General features: G+C 36.3%; 1 protein-coding gene across 2 annotated transcripts; it reads left to right on the plus strand.

The window, feature by feature from the left end:
- The first annotated feature begins 1,998 nt into the window (after window positions 1-1,998).
- Window positions 1,999-22,925, plus strand: LOC6044335 (synaptic vesicle glycoprotein 2C). Of its 2 annotated transcripts, none has more exons than XM_038248385.1 (9): window positions 1,999-2,492; window positions 2,842-3,016; window positions 3,091-3,309; window positions 7,780-7,942; window positions 8,005-8,389; window positions 8,452-8,923; window positions 22,407-22,566; window positions 22,624-22,751; window positions 22,822-22,925. In XM_038248385.1, exons 2-9 carry the CDS (start codon window positions 3,013-3,015, stop codon window positions 22,875-22,877), a joined length of 1,587 nt encoding a protein of 528 aa, XP_038104313.1. In that variant the 5' UTR covers window positions 1,999-2,492; window positions 2,842-3,012; the 3' UTR covers window positions 22,878-22,925. The 2 variants fall into 2 exon arrangements, with proteins under 2 accessions (XP_038104313.1, XP_038104312.1); XM_038248384.1 differs by having other exon boundaries at window positions 1,999-2,477.

A 22,925-nucleotide genomic window follows, 5' to 3' on the forward strand; every position in this document is an offset into this window, starting at 1 on the left:
TAAATTTACAAAATACCCATACAGGAGGTCCAAAGTACCTCAACGAAATCCGGAATATCTCCGGTGAAAATATACCATATTTGTCCCCCATCTGACAGTTCAAAATATAGTTGTAAGATTTTTAAGAAAAAACAAAATAGGGCTCAGTTGACTAAAAAGACGTAAAAATGTTGGATAGTAGCATAACTGCAATTGAGCAATTCTCTACCAAAACCGGAAATGGATTTTATTTGTATTTTTTATTTGGCTCAAACTTTGTGGGGGCCTTCCCTATGACCAAATAAGCTATTTTGCGTCATTGGTTTACCCATACAAGTCTCCATACAATTTTGGCTGCTGTCCCTACAAAAATGGTATGTAAATATTCAAACTGCTGTAAGTTTTGAGTGAATTTTCTGATCAATTTGGTGTCTTCCGCAAAGTTGTAGGTATTGTTAAGGACTATTGAGAAAAATAGGTACACAAAAATTGCAAATTTTTTAATCTATTTTTTTACAAAAACTCAATTTCCCAAAATACGTATTTTTTGATTTTCGAGATTTTTTGATATGTTTAAGGAGACAAATATCCGCAACTTTTGAGCCATAGAGAAACATGGTCAAAAAATCTGCCGCCGAGTTATGAATTTTTGAAAAAATAGTGATTTTTGGAAAAAATCGAAATTTTATGCTAACACAAATTTGACGTTATTTTTTAATGCAAAATTGAATTTGCAATCGAAAACTACTTCACAGATTTTTTGATAAAGAGCTCTTTTTTCAAGATATAGCCAACGAAAGTTTGATTTTAGCGAAACATTTGCAGTTTTTCGATTTTTAAAAATAGTGACCATGAGTGACCATTTCTGAAAATATTTTTTTTTAATGTTCAGAAAATTTGCTATAAAATTGTCTAAGAGACATTGAAGATTGAACCTCTGGTTGCTGAGATACAGCCGCTTTAACAAAAAGAAACACGAAAATTTAATTTTTCTAAGTCTCACCCAAACAACAAACCATTTTCTAATGTCGATATCTCAGCAACTAATGGTCCGATTTTCAATGTTAAAACATGAAACATTCGTAAAATTTTCCGATTTTTTCGAACATTTTTTTTTTTTTTTGTTGTTACAGCCAAGTTAGTCCGTTGCAAATATTTTTCAAAGTTTATGTCGAACCCACTCCCCCTTCAAAGTTAGCTCGAAAAATTAGGTTGCAATATTTTTTTTTTTTTTAGAGCTTCCAATTTTTTTTTTGAAATAGAATCAGAAAACAATTTAAAATGCATTTTTTGCGAAAATAATATTTATCACACTTGTGTTAATTTGATTTATTTTAATTTTTTGTCTAATTCCTATGCACAGTACCGCGAAAAGTTTGTTATTCCTGATTTTTTTTCAATACTTCGTTATTTTGAAAACCAATGCAATTTTCGTCAATGCTTGCATACTGGACTGGTGCACTTTTTTGAAAATGTTGGAATCAAGACTCAAATTTTATGCCATTACCATTCAATATTCGTTAAAATTCCCTAATTTCCAATTTTTCGAAAAATCTCCTTGATTTTCCTAACGAATGAATAAATTTTTATCCAACAAAAAAAAACATAATTGAGTTGCGTAAACAAACCTAGCTTTTTCCCACAGTGCCAATTGGAGGTGTGTCCCGAGCTGATGATGGCATGGCCCACTATGATGACGTCGCCACCCACTGCCCCACCGGGCAGCACAACACAAAAACAAAAGTGGTGACGCTTTGTTTTTGCTTTGCAGCGGGCGTCGCGACGCCTCCCCCAAACCTATGCGCGAGGTCATCACAGTAGGCGCATTCGAATCAGCCACGTGGCTGGAAAGGGATTATGAAAATGCTTGATTTTTGTGATGTTTTTGGGGGGATTTTCCGACAGATTTTCCTCAACCTGTCACGAAAACAATCGCACCGCTTAACCTCGACAGTGAAAATTCACACTTACAAAGTTCTAATTTTAACAGCATTCTACTAGCTGCCTGCAGGAAGGGCCATTTTTACAGTTTAGAAAGTGCACTCGGTGAAAGTGGATGCACTTTTGTCGCGCGCGCTCTCTCGAGGATCTAATTCGGGGTTGTTTAGCAATACTGTGTGTCCTCAGGGATTTTATTTTTTCGAAAGTCAAGTGCGCAGTTTGTGTGGGGTTCGACAAGCTTTCCGAATTTTCAGCATGATTTTGCATCGAAAGTGCGTAAATTGAGCTCGAAATCGATTCTAGAGTTAGGATGGACCTTGTGCGAGTAAAGTGTCGTGAGAATTGATAAGTTTTTGTTGGGTTTTTTTCCTTTGCCTGAGGGAGGAAAAGCGTTTGAGCAAGTGAACTTTTGAACGGTCACATAACTAGCTGAGCCCTGACTTACATGTATCCCTTATATAACCAACCAGCACGGATTGGGAAAATTGTTTGCTCGAATTTTGTGTACTGTGCGAAAATGTTCAAGAAAAAATAAATAACTCAACTTGTTTTTTTTGGTAAGTCTTTGGAATGTAAGCCCACGTCAGAGCGCTAATTTGTTGTTTGTTGGAAGCTAATATCTCAATTAGGAATTGTTTTTGTCAGTTTGAACAAACCATTCACAAATAGGCCTGCCAAATCACGTGATTCAACCGTCGATAGAGGACATTCCTCCCGGATTAAAGTGCAACAAAATTGCTCAGCTTATTTATTCTTACCGTACGTCAAGTGTGACGAAAATGGCTTGGTTCAAATTCGAACAAACAGAAACTAGCAAGGCCTGACTTAAGATATGAGAGGAATGCCATTCAAACAACAATAGTTGTTCCTCCACAAGCAATAGCTGCATAGCTTTAGTTAATTGCTGCATTTCTTTATCAGTACATCAGAATACACTATAGTAAGCAGTCGATTTCCACAAGCTAGTAAACACACTGTTGTCACTTAGAACGAGCTTGCTAGAAGCTTTCAGAAGATACCAGTCGATCTGAACCAGTTTGCGCGGGAAATCACCGAGAACGGAACGAAACATCGCACCAACCGCCAACAGTGATGGGTAAATCCAAAATGTCTACGAAAATCCCAACCTTCTCACACTAAAGTTCCCACAAAAAAAAAACATTCCCACAGGATTGGACTTTATCCAGGGTGGCAACGCCGACTACGAGAATGCGCTCATCCTGGCCGGCTTCGGCCGGTTCCACTACTGGCTGCTCGGCATCTGCGGGCTGATCTACGCCAATACGGCCGTCGGAATCACCATCATCTCGTTCGTCCTACCGTCGGCGACGTGTGACTTCCGGATGACGTCCGAGGACAAGGGCTGGCTGACGGCCGCGCCCATGCTTGGTGAGTGAGGGAAGAGGTTTGGTTGGAATTCTTGTTTTCGGACTCGATTTTGTGATCGGAAGCACATTTAAGGAAGATCGTTTCCTTTCCTTTGTAAGAAAGGAACAACTTTGATAAACAGATTACAGATTCCTTCAACATTATTTTGAATTTTAAGGAAAACTATCCCATTAGGGTGGAATCTAGTTATATGGGAATATTGAAAATGATAAAAATCCAATCAGCAAACCATTATTGGGGTCCCAAACAACCCCCCAAAATTTGGTAGCGATTGGTTAAGCCCACAAATGGCGCAAAGCGAATGAAATTTGTATGGAAACTAATATGGGAAAACCTGCATTTTCACATTTTTGAATTTACAAAATTCATGTTTTATTCTTTTAAAAAACTAACACCGCAGAAGTATAGCCCAAGACTGTCCCGAACAACTCTCCCAAAGACAGTATGGTGCTGAAGTGCGTCGCAAAAAAGATACAGAGTTTTCAAAAGTAGTGTATTAACATAATCAGTGAAACTCATAATTTCTGCCAACATTGCCAAAGGAACCATGAAATACAAAACAAACATGATTGTTCTTATATTTTGATGAACCTAACGTAAAATCGTTATGGAGAAATGTTCAGAAGACATTATTTAGTTAAATTGGACCCCAATTCCTCAAATATATTAAAGTATTAAAAAGTTTCCGCTTGACTTGGCAGTGTTGGCAAAAAGTATGATTTTTACCGAGTAGTACGAAATGTCTCTCTTTAACGCTCTGTAACTTGTGTTAGGAACAATTTAGCTTCGAGAAAGTTGTTAAGGACATCCAGGGCTATACTTTTACGGTGTTAGCTTCATAAAATAATAAAATATGAATTTTGTGAATTTAAAAATGTGAAAATGCAAGTTTTCCCATAGTAATTTCCATACAAATTTCATTCGCTTTGCGCCAATCGTGGGCTTACCCAATCGCTCCTAAATTTTGGGAGGTTGTTTGGGACCCTAAAAGGGACTCAAAAAATGTGTTGCTGAAAAAATCAATTTTCGATTCCACCCTACTATCCCATATTATGATTGAAACTTTTTTGGGAAACTGGCCAATGAATTTATTTTGAAATTTTGACAAGTTTTTTTTCAAATATTTTTTGAAGTTTATGTCCCTCGACCCTGGCCAAAGTCGAGGGGGGGAAGGGGGGAGGGAGCAAAAAAAAATAAAAAAAAATATAAAATTGAAATTACGAGCCATGGTTTCAACATTTTAATGAAAAACGTGTTTTAAAATGCATTATACACCTATCCAGTTGTTATGCCATCATTAGTTTCCAAAATATTTATGTATTGACGAAAATTTTATTTTTTGCGAAAAATAAAATTTTTGCGGTGCTGTACATTGGAATTCCATAAAAAATCAAAACATTTTTAAACAAGCCCAAATAAGCTAAATATGATTATCAATGCAGAAAAATGCATTTTAGGTTGTTTTCAGTTGATTAGACTTCTATTTTCATGGAAATTTAGATTTTTTTTTTTTGAAATTATTTTTTTGCCCCCTGATTTTTCAGACCAATTTTAAAGGGGGGGGGCGACATAAACTTTGAAAAATATTTGCAACGGCCTAATATGTATAAAATACAAATTTTAATATTTTAAGTTTGTATTAGGACCTAAGTGCGATTCGTACAAGGATAGAAATATTGTGAGCAAATCAATTAAAATCAATGTTAACGAATTTGAAAACAAGGCTGTCTTCGTAATCGTTACATTTTTCTTCAAAGTTGTAAAACAAATTCAATTTTAAAAACATTAGCTTCGAAATCACAAAAATGTTAACGATTTTGAAAAAATGTCATCGATCATGTAAAAAAACGTTTTTTAAAACTCGTCATCATTATTTTACGGATCTACCTCAGACATTTCTTTCCGTGTAAACAGAGCCATTTTTAATTTAACAAAAAATCATAATGAAAAATGCATGAAATTTTTAGAATTCAAATTCATTTTATTTTTAAGAAAAATGAGAAAATACTCGAAAAATGAATATACTCGATTATCCGAAGTTTCGGTTATCCGAAGTTCGATTATCCGATTATCGATTATCAGGGAAAAAATCGTTTTTTTTTTTAATTTTCTTGTTTTTGATATCAAATTCGAGTTCTGTGACCTCATTTTATTAAAAATTTGAATAGTTGGTTGCGTATTAAAATTTGAAAAAATGCCTTTTTTTTTATTCAATATTTCTCACCGTCATTTTGGCCGCCATTTTTAATTTAAAAATTCTAAACCACCTTAGAGTAATTTAGATGTCATACTAAAGCACAACAATCAAAAATATGACAACGAAAAAAACATTTATTTGTGGTTCGATTATTCGAAGTTTCGATTATTCGAAGTTTCGATTATCCGAAGTGAAATTTTGCCAAGGCCTTCGGATAACCGAATCTGGACTGTAATTAAAGGAATTTTCAAAAATACTTATTGATGACCTTTTGTTTCGGTTTAAGCAAGAAAAGGCACAATATTTAGCACTCCCCTGTTATTTTTTGTCAAAAAATGAGGAGCCATATTTTTTTTCTAAATAAAATTTCTTAATTCTGAGTCAACTGTAAGCTATTAAAAAGTAATCTAAATCTCCAACGTTGCTTTTTTATCGAGCAATTCTCTGAGATTTCAGCCATGCAATTTTTTATTTTATTGGATTCTGACTGAAACTTTTTGGGCTGCCATTTTGTATGATCAGTTTGGTAGAACGGCACCGGCAAAAAATAATGCATGTTTTTTTTGCCTGTTTGTTTACATAAATAAAATTTTTTTTCTTTGAAAGAAAACCGCCATTTTTATTGTTTAAGCGAATTTGGACATAAAATATTGTTCAAAATTATTTGAAGTGGTTAAAAAATCTTTGCCTAGATTTTTTTTTAAATATGTGATTTTTCGAAGAAAGAGAAAAAAACAAAGAGATCCAATCACAAATACTTAAGTAAAATTTAAATAAAGTGCATCGGCCGGGTCCGATGGTTTAGTGGTTAGCGTGATAGCCTCTCACCCCAGTAAGGCCTGGGTTCAATCCCAGAGCAGAAACTTGCAACAGAGACCACAAAAGACCCGGGGGTCGTTAAAGTGGATTGCTTTGCTTTGTATCGTTTTAAAGTTAAAGCCATTTCGGACAACTTTTTTTGAAAAAAGTCGCAGTTTATTTTTATTTTTTCAAGTGACCATGTTTGCCCTACTTTGAAAAAAAAATCGGAAAGCTGAGAAAATTTATACCATTTGCTTTTTTGAAACATTGTTGAAGCATAGATTGTTGATATTATTGTTAACAGCAATAAAGCTTATTTTTCTGAGTACAATGACCCTTTGTACGACCACAAAGAGTTTAAAATGGATTTTTAAATCAATTTTGAAAAATTAACCTCGCGGTCCTTCTTAACAGAAAAGGTCCGACTTAACAGCTCGTTCCAAGGGGACCATAGTTGATCCATCGAAAAAATGTTGTCTTGTCAATATTTTTTTTTGCGTAAAATGAAAAAAAGTGATCAGAAATTGATTTTAATCGTGTTTTTTACCGTTGTACATATAAAAATACATAGGGTTTTAGTACCCAATCAGCCCTCCTTTTTTGATCACCTTGGGTGGTAAAAATTAAAATTTTGTGAAATTTTCTGCTGTTTTCAATTTTTTTTTATGTATATTTTTTTATTTTTTTTAATCGAGAATATCCTTATGAAAGGGCTACTTACTTCAAAAGATACAGATTTTTGAATTTCCACATACCATTGTTGTATGGACAGCTGTTAAATAGTTTTTATGAAAATATTGTATCGTTAAATTCTAAATTATTTTCAAACTGATGATTGTAACTCGAGTCATTTTCTAGAAAATATGTTTACAAAAATATAAAACATGGATAAAGCATCTAATTTTGCACATTATTTTTGTAATGTAATATTTACTATTGCACAAATATAAGTTCATACAATTTTAAGCAATTATCAAACCGTCAAACGCGTGTAAATGAGCTGTGTTCAAATTAACTGTTAAAATGTTGATTGATGGATTTTTTCGGATATTTCCTTTTGCAAAAAACACGCTCCATAAAAAAGTTGTTTTTTTTTTTGTTTGGAGAAAAAGGGGCTGAAAATTTAAAATTTCGATCGTGGTTTTTGCACGATCCCTTGATCAGAATTTAACTCTTTTTACGAGCAATATTATTTCAAATTATTTGATTACATCATATTTTTTTTTTCAAGATTCCAGGTATTTCAAAACATAATTTAACAAAAACGTATCAAAAAATCGTGAAAACAGTTATGCTACTATTCAAAATAAAAATTAATAAAAAAAAAGTTTGCCTCCTTTTCTCAATTTGGTTTCCTAATTTAAATTGTCCCATTTGACCAATAAAAATCCAAAATTGATTCCAAAATTCTTACAGTCGATTGTTAGAGATTTATACAAATATTTCCTATTCACCCTCTCTCCCTCGGACAGGCATGGTGATCGGTTCGTACTTTTGGGGCTGCCTCGCCGACACCAAGGGCCGCAAGATCGTGCTGATCGCGGCCCTGCTGCTGGACGGCCTGTCCGGCCTGCTGTCGTCGGTGACGACCATCTTTGGCCTGTTCATGCTGCTGCGGTTCATCAACGGATTCGCGTGAGTTGACTTCTACGTTTATCAAAAGATGATTATCTAATCTCGATTACTTTTTCTTACAGAATCACCGGTGCCATGGGCATTTGCTTCCCCTACCTGGGTGAATTCCAGCCGACCAAGTACCGCGAGAAGGTCCTCTGCTGGATGGAGATGTTCTGGACCGTTGGCATCATCCTGCTGCCGATCATCGCGTGGCTCATCATCCCGTTGACCTTTCACCTCCAGTTTGAGTGGGTCGTTGGCTCGCTTGGGATCACGTGGGTCTTCAGCAGCTGGCAGCTGTTTGTGGCGGTTTGCGCCCTGCCCAGTCTGGTCCTCGGGCTGAGTCTGTTCATGTTCCCGGAGAGTCCAAAGTTCCTGGTGGAGTGCGGCGAAACCGAGCTGGCCCTCGAAATCATCAAGGATATCTACGTGAAGAACTCAAGACGCGATCGCACTGAATATCCGGTAAGTTACTCAAGTTGAGTTTCAAATCTTAGAAACTCCTAACGAACTCCCTCCCGACGCAGATTCACGGCCTCAAGGGCAACGACAAGGTCAACAACATAATGGAAACGCACAATCGCTCCAAGCGAACGCTCAGCCTGGGCAAACCGAACCACCTGATGATCCTCCTGAACGAAATCTGGGACCAGACCAAGGCCCTCTGTCACCCACCCCACCTCAAGCGAACCATCCTGACCTGTGTGATCCAGTTTGGCATCACGAGCAGCTACTACACGTTGATGATCTGGTTTCCGGAGCTGTTCGATCGGTTCGAACAGTACGAGACGCGATTCCCGGACACGTCGGCGTCCGTTTGTGACGTTTCGTCGATCGTGCTGGGCAGTGACGTCAACGGGACGATGGTGGACGAGTTTTGCAGCGGGAAAATTGATACGAGCGTGTATTTGCACACCGTGTTTATCGGGCTGGCCTGTATTCCGACCAGCTTTTGGCTGCCGCTGTGCGTGCACCGACTTGGGGCCAAATTCATACTTGGTGAGTACGCAACAAGGGGAGTCTTTGTTATACAAAGATGTTAGAAGAAAGTATGAGTAATCAAAGAAGGCTTCTAATAAGATACAGCCTAGATATTTCGAAGGTTTGATTATACTGTCATATGTGTATAAGAATTTATATCAGCAGATTTGGTGTAAAATATAAATTGCACACGCTAAATATTAAAAATATATATATAGAATTCCTAAATGTTTCGAATAAAAATAACACTCTTCAGGAATTTTCTATATAAACTAAAGCGGACTCATAAATTTATCATGTTAACAAATACCGTAAACCGGGGTGACTTTGATAGGATTTCAATTTGTATTTAAAATATTTTCCTGCCATCTAGACATTATTGAAAAAAAAAGAAGTTTTTTCAATAATGTCTAGAAAAATAGTTACGTTAAAAATTCATTGATTCTTTAAAATTTACTATTTAAGATGTTTAAACTTTATTTGTACGCTAAATGTACTATCACTAAAGTAGCTAATATAGTTTTTAAGAAAAAAAAATCAATGTTTCTATTCAGTGAACTAAGTGTATAAGCTTTTTAGCAAAATACATATAAAATTTGGATAAAATGAGCATGAGCATGAGCATGGTTGACTGCCAATGAGCTGCTATTGACGGATCAGCTGAAGTTAAACAATGAATCAAATATGATCAGTGGGAGCCAACCATCCGTTCACTGTTTAACCTCTGAAGATCCCTACTTTATTAGTCAATACCGGCGCCCTCCCAAGAAGCCTGCAGTTCAACGAAAGGGAGGAATATTAGTCCGATAGTTGAAGTTGCAGACTCATCAAGCACACAGTTTTTCGCTATATACTTGTTGATACCGCTTGAGGCCGTTGAATCCACAGCATCTCCTTCAAGCATCACGTGATTAATATTTTTTTGGGTTAGTAGGATATGGTATTGGCTTTTCGATGCCTCCCGAGCTACGGCGCTATGGGAAGGTCTTTCTGGTTAGCCCACAAAATCACTCACACACAGTTGTTTTGCTCCACTATTAACTCGACGATCCAAATTGTCAGTGCGTCTTTCGATCATTATATAGAAATGGCTTTTTCACCATAAAAAATAAAAAAATTTAAACACAATCCACCCGACGCCGTGCCTTCCGATCAACGATGATATAGGAAGGGCTTTGAAAATCACAAAACAATAAATTAAGACACACACAATTCACGACCAAAGGCACACACAAAAAAATCACTTTATACTCCGAATATTTTTTACACCACCTTTACAAATTATGCACTCACCCCACACGAACAGCGACACAAAAGCACACAAAAAAAATTAACCTGAATAATCACGACATCGCGTCCCCACTTCCAGCGCACCAATCCAAAATACATATAGATTTTAGATAAAATTGTTAAAAAGTCGGAATTTTGGCTGAAATTTGTTAAAAATAGTTTTGTTTGTAAAATTATCGATTTATGTTGCATTTTATACTGAATTTGAAGCACGAATCACAAGTTTTCACATTTTACATAAAATTTGTTCAACTGAAATTGCCTATAAATTTTGAGTTTTTTTTTTATTTGTGTTTCAAAACCACATATTATTTATTATTTACAAACTTATTTAACCTTCTCCTAGTGGAAAATTGTCCAAGGAATCCGAAAATGCATTCCGTTTTACGATTCTAAATCATGTTCATTGAGAAAATCATGACACTTTGAGAAGTTTAAAGTAATGACTTTCATCAACATTTTCTTAACTATAGTTAACTAACTTTTTAAACTTGTCAAAATTTTATGAAAAGTTCTTCTTGAGGTACTTTGAACACTTTTCTACCACAGTATGTTTCTAAACCATTCCTTACGTATTTTAATTATACTCTTCATTTTGCGGAAAAATCGCAAACCTATCAAAGTCACCCCGGCTATGAAAGTCACCCCGTTTTGCGGTATTTGAAAAAAATTCTGAATTCAAAAATAATACATTATCTTGTGTACTTATGCAAACCCAATTCGGCAACTTATCATCACATACAAACATAAATTAACCCTCAAAACTCAATTTGTGGAAAAATCTTTTTTTGAATGTTTTGTATCAATTATATATATTATAATTACTTAATCATGTTGAAGAACTTTTGGGCAACATCCTCTTTTTGTTTAAAGTTTTTCTTCTGTTTGGGCTACCTAACAACTAATAATTGATTGATGCGCTAAGGGTTAACAATGTAAACAATTTCGCAAAAAATTGGCATGCTTCAGATAAGGGTTGGCACTTAACGTAATTTCAACAAAATTTGCTGAAAAAAACTGTTTGCTTAAGATATATGGTTTGATCTCAACACATTTACGCTAAGGATTATTAGCTTAGCAACTAACATATTGAGGACGGGTTTGACTGCCGTTCCACGGCATAATTGTCCCATGTCATTTTTGGTCGATTTTGGCTTTCGGTCACAAAAATTTAATTTAATTTTTTCAAAGAATTATTATTAATATGGTGCTGATAATTGTGTTTATCAAGATTCTAATTCTAAATAATATTGATAAATTACTAAGCAGAGCGAAAAGGAACGAATTAATACAGCTGGGACAATTATGCGAGGAAATACAGCAAACGATGGTAACATTTCAATCGCACTTTTCTTACAGTTACAGGATTTCAAACATGGGACAATTATGCGTAGAACGGCAGTTGAAGTCTTGCAGGTTTTTTCTGCGAATACGCAGTTATCCGTGAAATTTTGAACGAAGCACATCGAATTTGTAGTTTACTGCTTGATCAAGTTGAAGCAATTTCGAAGTTTTTTCAATTTTCTTATAAAAGTCATACTTATGCAATCAGAACCCCGGATGAAAAGTAACAACGGTTGAAATTTTTAAATTGCTAAGAAAATTCACGCTCGGTGACGAAAATCCAACTGAGATGGAGACGGACCAGTGTCCCAAGCGCATTAAATTGGTCAAGTTGGAGCCGTCCGATGCCATTAAGAACCCGCAATCCCAGGAAACAACACCAAGAACCTACTGCAAACGCACTGGAACGGCGAATGTTGGTCAGTACTATGAAACCAAGTTACTGACTTTGGTTCTGTTCCGATTGCTGCACGATGACCGGATCGATTCCTTCTACCTGGGCACTAATCCTGACGATGCTGGCGCGTTCGATGACATCGTCCTGAGATGCTGTGCGGGCGGAAAAGTCCGGGTGTACTGCCTTCAAGCCAAGCATCGAAAGGCGGAAAGTTGTGTGAAAGTTGAAGCTGACAAGTGTGAATTTCTGTCGCAAAAATACATTGAGAGCTTTCTGCAAATACGATACATGTTCGGTTCGACAAGTGATCATACAATTTTTAGTGGAGAGTACGCGCAGGCGGAGTTGGAGCTTATCATGTTTACTCCAGCCAAGATGGATTATTCTGATGGAATACAATATGAAAATTTAACCAAGTGTAACTTATTCGATACAATACATTCGGGAAAAGCTCAAAAGATTTGGTGTCCCTCGGGATTGACAGAGTATTTTGTTAGTATATCAAACGCATGGCACAAGAAAACAGTCGCAAAGATTTTTGCAGAGCAAATTGTGTTGAAAGAGTACGATAAATCTAATTTGAAAGCAGCGATAGAGCAGCTTCTTAGTCTAGAACAATTTACAACCAAACGCAATTTAAAATGGTTAGATATTCTGAGACAATTTTACAAACCGCAAAGGACGCAGGATCATGATAAAATGTTTAATAAACTATGTAAAGAGATTGCAGAAATACTTCCAGAGTCGCTTTTACCGTCAAAAAAGCAACACATTGAAATTGTGGAGGATTTCTTCTCAAAATTGAGATTTTACTCTGAACAGACGACGGAAATTGAGCTTGATGAAATTATTAGGCGCGAAATCAAAGAGAAACAATACAAAAATGAAGAGTCAATTTACTTTCAATCACACAAGGCCGTTGAAAACTGGTGGAAAAAAGTTGGTGAAGTTCAATTTCTTTGTAAAACATGCAACATTTTCAAAACGGCAGCAAACGAAGTGCGACTTGAACAAAAGCAGGCGATTAGTTTAGATAGAATCAAGAGTGGCTTTATCAGCTTTAGAAATGAAATATTGAATAATTCAAAGTGGTTTAATTTATGTTCGGAAGTTAAAGAAGATAAGCGATTGTTTGTTAACATTTCTAGCAGCACACCCGAGCTAAGCTGCATAAAGATTATTCAATATTTTAAGTTGCATGAACTCGACTTTAAATTCATTATTATGGATTATGACGAAATTACGCACATTTTTCCGATTTTATCAGAAGCAAGTCAACATAGTTTGAAAATCATTTATCTACCGAAGTTTGATAGTGCAGTCATGGAGCAAGTTCGACAAAAATTTAGAAAATGTATCATTATTACCGACCAACAATATAATGAAGCCTGGAAACCACTATCAGATGAGGTTGATAGTTTACTCGATCTTACGATCCCGTGTCAGGAAAGACTTTTAAAAACCATGGTAAAATTTCAAGGTTCTAATATCCCTCTTGGTATGCTCATGGATAATGTACCTAAAACATTGATAGATGCCTTAACCTTACAGAGGCTAATTGCTGGTGAAAAGATTGTCATATCAAAGTCATGTTTCACTAAAGATCATCAAGACTCTGTCAAATGCTACATTGATAGAGTACTGCTGGGCAAACTTCAACTTAGCAAGTCAATTAGCGAAATTCAGGATAAACTGGTTGTAATAGCTGCCGAGCCAGGAATGGGAAAATCAACATTGCTGACTCGTTTTGCTGGGGAACTGAAAAAATCCAACCCATCAACATGGATTGTGAGAATTAACCTGCTAAATCATGTTGATAAATTTTCAAAGTGGAAGGAAGCCAACAAAGTTTTGAAAACAAATGATGCAATTAATTTTATTGTAAAAGCAACGACTTTTAAACCATGCCAGCAAAATTCATTCGAGAACAGGCTCTTTCGATGGCTCTACGAATGTGAACAGTCTAGGAAAATATATTTGCTTTTGGACGGATTCGATGAAATCAGTCCCACCTACAGCGAAGTTGTGCTGAAGCTACTGGAGCTCTGCAAAGAAAGAGTAGCCGTCACAATTTGGATAACTACTCGTACCGGTGGTGCTCAAAAAGAGCTAGAATCAAACCTGGGCCTGGTTGCATACTCGTTGAAACCTTTTACCATAAAAGAATCAAAACTGCTTTTGTGGAATTTGTGGAGAACACAGTTGAAAATTGAAACTGGTCAACGAGAAAAGTTGGATCATTTTTTAAAACAGTATCTGTTCCAGTCTTTTCCCAGTGATGAGTTGGAACTGCTGAGTGTGCCACTGCAAATTAAAATGATTGCAATGGTATTTCGGAACAAGTTCAAGAAATATTGTTTATCAAATAAAAGACAGTTTAAATTTGAGAAGCTGGACTTGGTCAGCCTGTACGAGAAATTTATTGAATTAAAATTCAATTCAGTTCTTATGGAAGAAAAATTTAAAATTAAGACCAATATGCCGGGCATGATCGACCAAATTAAGCAAAGCTTCGAACTAGTTCAAACCAAGCACAAGAAAGCTGCATTGTATGCCTTGTTTGAACAAACCGACGTGGTAAAGGTTTTAAGTGATGCTGAGATAAAAGCTGTACAGCAGTTTCTTAAAGATGTACAAAATTCAACTGAAAAAACTGGGATTATTACAGGAGTAGTCAATGGAAAGCCCATTTTTATACACCAAACTTATGCAGAATTTTTTGCAGCATTGTTTTTATGGGAGAAATACAGTTCCCTGCAAAATGAATCATTTGAAGCGTTTATTGATCACATTTTTATTATTCACCTAATGCGAGATGAACGTTCCCAAATTACCAACTTTTTGCACTTAATAGCGCAGAAAAAAATTAAAGACTGTTTAGACGTTGAGTTGAAGGCTAGTTTATTGCTCGAAAAACTTTTATGTTTTTCCCTTAACTCCTGGAAAAAGTTCAACCAAAAATCTTTTCCATGTTTGCTAGGTATTATCGAAAGTTCCGTAGCATCATGCAGTGAATGTTTTAGTCAAATAAAAGAATTTCTCTCTGGAAAATCTAACCACCTTCGAGATATCCTGGTTCTCAAAGCGTCGGAAAATGGGCTTTTTTGTCTTGTCCGTATGATAAATGATACAAGAACGGACAGAGTAAATGCCACGTTTGATTGGTTAGATGGTTGGACAGCGTTACACTTTGCTGCGAACGGAGGTCATACTAGCGTTGTGGACCATTTAGTAACTGTGAAGGCAAACATCAATGCTGTTACAAAGGAAAATGGGCAGACAGCACTGCATATGGCAACTGAAAATGGCCACACCAGCGTTGTAGAACTGTTGTTGAACAACGGAGCGGATGCTAACATTAGTATGACAAACACTGGCATCACTCCGCTGCATCTGGCAGCACGGGAAGGTTTCGTCGAGATCGTGTCCATGCTGTTGGCGAAAAGGGCAGTGATCGACAGTGCTACTACAGTGGACGGTGAAACATCTCTGCATATTGCTGCGGGCAATGGTCACCTGGATATCGTGCAGCATCTCATTGAAATGGGTGCAGACGTCAATGTTGGAACAAGGAAAAACGGTTCGACGCCTTTGCACTTTGCGACACAGAATGGCCACTTGGCAATTGTACGAATATTGTTGGAAAATAATCCAGACATAAACGTTGGGAATTCTGATTTTGGTCGCACTCCACTTCACTGGGCAGTTGAAAAAAACTTTTATGACATAGCATGTCTGCTTCTAGAAAAAGGAGCTTCATTAGATAGCGCAACTAAATTTTTGAAATATACTCCGTTGCATTTTGCTGCCTCATTAGGGTACGCTAGACTTGTTAAGTTACTGCTGGAAAAGGGATCGAACGTCAACATTAGTTCGAAAGAGGGATTGACTCCGTTACATTTAGCTGCTCGGAAAAACCTAAGCGAAATTGTTATGATTTTGCTTGAGGAAGGGGCAAACATCGATAGTATTGTGGCAGATGACGGGGGAACACCTTTGCAATCAGCAACGGAAATGGGTCATCTGGAGATGGTACAGTTGTTGGTCAGTAACGGTTCTAACGTTAACATTTCCACCACAAAGGGATGGACGGCATTACACTGGGCAGCACAGAACAACTTCGAGCAAATTGTTTCATTTCTATTGGAGTCTGGATCAGATATTGACAGTGCTACCACAGAAGAGGGGAAAACAGCCTTAGATGTTGCAACCGAAAATGATAACGCCAACATTGTGCGTCTTCTTTTGGCCGAAGGTGCAACGGTTCGTGCCAAATGCTCTGGATTTACGCTGTTACACGACGCAGCTAAAAGTGGTTCTGTAGAGGTGGTTAAATTACTGTTGTACAGTGGAATAAACGTTAACAGCAAGAGGGACGCAGCTGATGTAACACCGTTGTTCCAAGCTTGTTCCGAAGGACACTTTAACGTAGTACATATGTTACTTGATTTTGGTGCTGATGTGAGTCTTGGTGTATCGAATATTAATTATATGCCAATACATGGAGCGGCAAGAAGTGACAGCCCTGGAATCATTAAAATATTGGTGAACAAAGGTGCCAATGTTAACTGCACTACTACAGATGGTCGAACACCATTGTGCGAAGCATCATGTCGGCTGGCTACCAATGCTGTTAAAATTCTTTTGAAATTGGGCGCCGACGCGAACCTAAGCGGTACGATTAAGCAACACACACCACTCCATTATGCAGCGATGGCAAAACATGACTCGGTAGAAGCTAGAAAGAACGCCTTGGAAATAGTGCAAGTTCTTTTGGAGCATGGAGCTAGCTTTGTACCAGCCAAAACCAGCTTAAACCTATTACATGCCGCAGTGTTAGGTGGCTCTTGGGAAATCCTGGAGCTATTCCTCGATAAAGGCATTGACATTGATAGTGAATGTCAAGAAATATGGAAGGATGTTGCAATTACACCTTTGTTTCAGGCATGTGCCTCGGGGAATTTAGATGCAGCTAGGCTTTTAATCAAGAGAGGTGCCAATGTACATCTCGGAACAGACAACATAGCTTATATGCCATTGCATTGGGCGGCACGTTCCGACTGCGTTGAAATTGTTAAACTATTAGTGGCAAATCAAGCAAACATAAACTGTACTACCTCAAACAACAATCGAACACCTTTGTATGAAGCTGCACAGTATGGTGCACACAATTCTGTTAAAACACTGCTTTCCTTGGACGCTGATCCAGAGATTGCCCATACTATTAATGGAACACCTCTTCACATAGCCGCCAGCGAGGGATATTTGAAAATAGTGCAAACTTTACTGGATCATGGTGTCAACATTGATCCCATTGAGTCCGGTTATACAGCTTTACACGCCGTATCAGCATGTGGCTCTGTTGAGATTTTAAAACTTTTGCTAGAAAAAAATATTCACAATCATATAAATGGCAGATGGACAGTTGATGGAATTACACCCCTGCTTCGAGCATGCGAAAACGGCCATTTGAAGTTGGTTCAGCTATTACTTGATAGTGGTGCGGACCTAAATCTCGGAACAAGAAACACAGGCTACATGCCAATACACTGGGCTGCACGTAATGATTGGACTGAAATCGTCAAGTTATTAAAATCCAGAGGAGCAGACCTAAACTGTACCACCACGGATGATGGTAGAACCCCTCTTCATGAAGCTGCTTCGAATGGTGCCAAAAATGCCGTCAAATTACTACTAGAACTTGGAGCTAATCCGGATTTGAAGGTCAACGTCAATGAAGGAAAAACTCCCCTACAAATAGCGGCGGACAGGGACAACTCCGAGATTGTCCATATCTTGTTAAACTACAGAGTCCATAATTGTTCAGCAGATTTAGGCATTGCAATGCACCCATCAACTTTCACCAGCGATATTGAGTTTCTACTCAAAGCTATGGAAGATAATAGAAAAAGAGAGGCTGCAGAAATATGTCTAATGGCACAAGCGTGCATTAAAGGTAACGTACACATAGTTGAACTACTAATCGGTAGAGGTACCGACGTAAACCTTGATACAAGCACAAATGGATACACCCCAATACATCGGGCCGCCCGAAATGATCAGACAGAGATTATCAAACTGTTAGTGGACTGTGGAGCAAACATAAATTGTACCACCACGGACAACCGCCAAACTCCGCTTTACGAGGCTGCCACGTATGGAGCTAAAAATGCTGTCAAATTATTGCTTCTTATGGGAGCCAATGCGGAACTGCGTGATACTTACTTGAAATTGACGCCTCTACAGAAGGCAACTAGCTATGGAAACTTAGAAGTAGCAGACATTTTACGGAATCACCGAGCAAAAAATCTCGCGAAAAAAAGAAAAAGATGATGTTTGTTTTTGGAAACTAGTTTTACCAACTCATTCATTTAAGGGTGCACAGCAATCAAGGAAGTTGTTGTCTTCTTATTCCAAATTTGTCAAACTTACGAACCCAATCCTGCAAGAATCTGATTGTAAAAATATTCAAACTTTGTTGTAAATAACTTTGAAGTCAGTAATTTTAGGATTGAATAAAAAACCATATCGATAGTTCCCGTATTTTTGAAGTTACTAAAATGTCTGTAACAAAAATCTGAGTGCAAAAGCTCTGGTTGATGTGTACCGTTAAGGCCTGATATTTTTTTTATGTGATGATGGGAAAATGACAATTCAAAAATTATGGGCTAGTTTTGGAAATTTGGATTCGTGGTCCATTAGGCCCATTTTTTTTTTTGAAGTCCCACATTATAGCCTAGAACTTTGCCCATGACACCAAATCCAGGGTGACTACTCAAATTCAATTTTCAAATTCCCAACTTTTTCCCGACTTTTTTTCATACTTTTCCAGAATGCTCCAAAAGTAGGCATTTCTTATCTAAAGAATGATTTCAAACTTTCTATAAGAACAGTCAATATTAACCACAAAAAAAAATCTCAATGAATTTAAAAAAAAACAAATATAGGGTATTTTAACCATTAGTGGACCCCCTAGTAGAGCCGAAGCACATTTTTCACAAATTTTCAATATTTAAAGCACTTTTTCATAACCCTTTATACAAAACAATGAAAACTGAAGTCTTTCGAACAATTTTGACTATTTGTTTCATCAGTTATTTGTTTTTGAGCAGAAAAATAGCCAATTGAAAAAAATGTTTTTTTTTGCCTGTTGTGGACCCCCTTTTCCTATAGTGGACCCGGGTCCATAATCCGATTGTGGACCCGGGTCCACTATAGGCAAACTGTTATTTTTATACCTTTAACCGATATTTGATGTTTTGATGCATGGTGTAGGTCTAATGATAGATATAATGAATAAAAGATGGATTTTGCTCACTTTTCATCACAAACAAATATTTTTTGTTAACAAATTTGGCTTTAAACAACAAAAAACCAAACAGACATTTAAACACATTTATTTCCGAAAAAGATCAGAGAAAACGTCTCAAAAACCACTGTAAACATAAAAATAATTTTAAAAAAAGTAATCTTGATGCAAATTTTTCCATATTAATTACATAAATGGTTGACCGATACTAAACAATAGAATTGTTTACAGTTGCTGATAAAACCAAGCATGTTTATTTGAAAAAAAATGTAGTGTTATTGATTTATTATTATAAAATATCATTTCAAACTGCAATTATGGTGCTTCAGTTAAGTACAATTAACTATAGTTTTGATTAATTATAAATTCTTACGGCTTCAGCATTATTGGTACTTTTAACATGAAAACAGCTATATTTGTACTCATAATTGAAAAAATATGCGTTTAGGTTGATAACAACAAGCATTTATTGTATGTTTTAGAGAAACTTTTGCTTGAGTACGCAGTTTTCATCATTTTTGAAGGTTTAATTAACAGGGGTCCACTTTTGGAAAAGTTTGGATTTTCGTTGTCCTATATTGGACCCCCATAATTTTTGCTAGAAAATTGCATTTCTTCGCTTTATTTTAGTAAATATCCTTAAACTTACATTACTTCGACTTGCTGAAGTTAAATAATCAGTCAAAAAATGATTGGATTGGCTGATTTCAGATGTCGAACTCAAAACACTTATTTTGGTGAAAAGGACAATTCAATGTCAGTCAACATTGTTCTAAATGATGCCAAATAAAAGATTTGTAGACAACAACACGCTTGAAATTGTGATTTTATTGAATTTTCCATTAAAAACCCTTCAGAGGGTCCACTATAGGAAAGGGGTCCACTAATGGATAACGTACCCTAAGCATTTTTTGTAAATACAGAAACTAAACAACAAATATAAAAAAAAACTTCAAAAATAGAATTTCATTATTATGATTCAGATTTAGAAACACAAACAATTGGTCTTTGAAAAAATAATCGAAAGTTCAACAATACTTATAACTTCCACGTTATTTTTTAAATTGGCAAACGTATAGTTTTTGATACTTCGTTTCAACTGGACATGACAAAAAGTTAAAGATAACTGAACTTAAAAATAGCGTTCCTATTTTTTAAAACATCATCAAAAAAATAAAAACATATTTTTAATTACTAAATGAATTTAGTTAAACAATTAAAAATATTCACAAAAAAACCATCGCCAAACTCAAATTGGAATCTGTTTTCAAATATTCAATTATGTGACAAAATGAAATAGAATCATAATTCTAAGCTGGCCATTAGGCTCTATTTTTATATTAGTTTTTTCATTAACTTTACCTCTTGTTTGATGAAGAAAAATTAATGGCGATCATTTGATTCATAAAAAATATTATGAAAATCTGTGTCAAAGTCTCCAATATTCATTAAGATTGAAATAGTGAAAAGAACCTTAAATTTAATGTAAGTTACTAAAGTAGATATGAGTGAAATCAATTTGAAAATTGTACAAAATATTACAAAATTATTCAAGAGTTAAAAAATAATTTTCAAACAAGTATGCTCAGAATTCCCGACTTTTCCCGACTTTTTGACAAAAAAATATAAATTCCCGACTTTTTCCCGACTTTCCCAATTTCCCGACTTTCCCGATTTCCCGACTTGAGTGGCCACCCTGGAATCATTCAGAAAATTTCTTCTCAGCATACAGATTTTCGAATACCGTCATGCTTCTAGTTCCAGGATGGCTTCGGCCCGGACAGTTCAAGAATACGGCTCTCATCTTAGTTGTATTGTTGATGTGATTTTCTTGAAAGAATTCGTTGGCGTCGAACTGTCAAAAATTGATCGCGGTGGATACTTTTCTACCACAGTTTTTTGTGTAATCAATGTGGTAGATGCTTTGGTGGACTTTTGATAGTTCAAATTGTTTCAAGAAAATCTACCGCGGTTAACCAAAATGAAATTAACTATACAACTCAAATTAACAATACAACTATGAGTTTACCAAAAATGTGAAACATTTCATTGAAACATTTCACAGGCGTCCTAAGCAACTGGAAAGCCAAGCAGAAATTTATGATTCCTTGATTTCCTTGAATCTTAGCAAATCGTTAAAAAAAATCGATTATTTCGATGTTGACAGCGTGTTTGAGATCTAAAGAATGTTATTCACTATAATTTTAGTCCAAATTTGCGCGATTCATAAACAAACGAGTGTCCGTAATTCGAATCAGCTTTTATCAGTGTCCGTATCCGATCCGATCCGTAAAAAAATGACATCCTACTTAGGGCCCGGCTTTCGAATCATGACGTAAGTGACAATATCAAAATAGTTTACCAAGCGTAAAACAATATTTTGCGGGATGAATTTATCAAAGATTACGTTGCAAATCACGAGACAATCCCACATTTCTGCCGAGCATAATGAGCCATGAGGAAAAGGAACCATTACCAACTATAAATCTTTAGGATAGACGGAGATAATCGTAATTGAACGTCATCTGATTACTGTTGGGCTTCTTACGAAAATAGAATCAGAAATTAGAAATCGATGTTACCAAACAATTTTATATCAATTTATAACTTAAAACTAAACGTTAAGAATAAATAAGTTGCAGAAGAAAAAAATAAGTACATATAGACATAGAAGATCTAGTCCAACCTAAGTTAACAGTAAAAATCGGCGTGCACAAAACAACGGTTTGTCAACATATTTGCCACATTTGTTTAGTGAAACCATAGCCGTATTGTTGAACTGACTTTGGTAGATTCGTGGTAGATTTTCTTGAAATATTTCGTTGGCGTCAAAACGTCCAAAATTTATCGCGGTGAATACTTTTCTAACCAATGTGATGGATGATTTGGTAAATTTTTAACAGTTCGATGCTAACGAAATTTGTCAAGAAAATCTACCATGGATCTACCAAAATCAGTTCAACAACACGGCTCATGCTTTCAGTGATACCACCATGCAGAAAAATTTCAAACTTTTAAAACCCTAAACTGTCGTTTTGCACAAATTTCATTTCGTTAAATGATTATTTTTTTGTTGTGTTTCGCGTGGTGTTATCAGAAAAACAAAACTAGAAAATCACAGTTATATAGATGATTGAAGAATACTTTCTTTAAAATTTCAGTCATCAGCTTGCTGCTGGCGGGTGCCGTTTCCGCCGGGCTCTACTTTGTGCACAACTCGCTGCAAAATCTGATCCTGTCCTGCATCTTCGAGGCGCTCACGTCGATGGCCATCAGCACGGTGTACTGCGTCATGGTGGACCTGTTTCCGACCAATTTGAGGTGATATTTTAGTTACTTTGGAAAATCGGGTTTTCATCAAAATGATTTTCTTTGCAGGGTTATGGCAGCGGCCCTATCCTTGACCTTTGGCCGCGGTGGCGCCCTGGTGGGGAACCTGCTTTTTGGTTACCTGATCGATCTGAACTGCGTTGTTCCAATTGTGATGTTTTCGATTTTGTTATTTAGTAAGTTTTGATTCGATTTTATTTTAATCAAAATTTCTCAATAGTGCTTCTTTTTCTCTTTATTTCTCAGTAAGTGGCTTTTTATGTTTCTTCCTACCAAGCACCGGAAGTGAGGCCCTGGCGTGAATGTCATCATGAACAAACGTCGTTGTTGATACCTTTGTAGTTTTATTT

The sequence above is a fragment of the Culex quinquefasciatus genome, chromosome 1 (assembly GCF_015732765.1).
Source record: "Culex quinquefasciatus strain JHB chromosome 1, VPISU_Cqui_1.0_pri_paternal, whole genome shotgun sequence".
Classification (NCBI taxonomy): Eukaryota; Metazoa; Arthropoda; class Insecta; order Diptera; family Culicidae; genus Culex; species Culex quinquefasciatus.

What these genes read in the sequence shown, in the direction of transcription:
- LOC6044335 (XM_038248385.1), top strand. An exon ending in TGGGGCCAAATTCATACTTG is followed by an intron (nt 8,924 to 22,406) that starts GTGAGTACGCAA and finishes TTAAAATTTCAG; the next exon opens with TCATCAGCTTGCTGCTGGCG. An exon ending in CTGTTTCCGACCAATTTGAG is followed by an intron (nt 22,567 to 22,623) that starts GTGATATTTTAG and finishes TTTTCTTTGCAG; the next exon opens with GGTTATGGCAGCGGCCCTAT.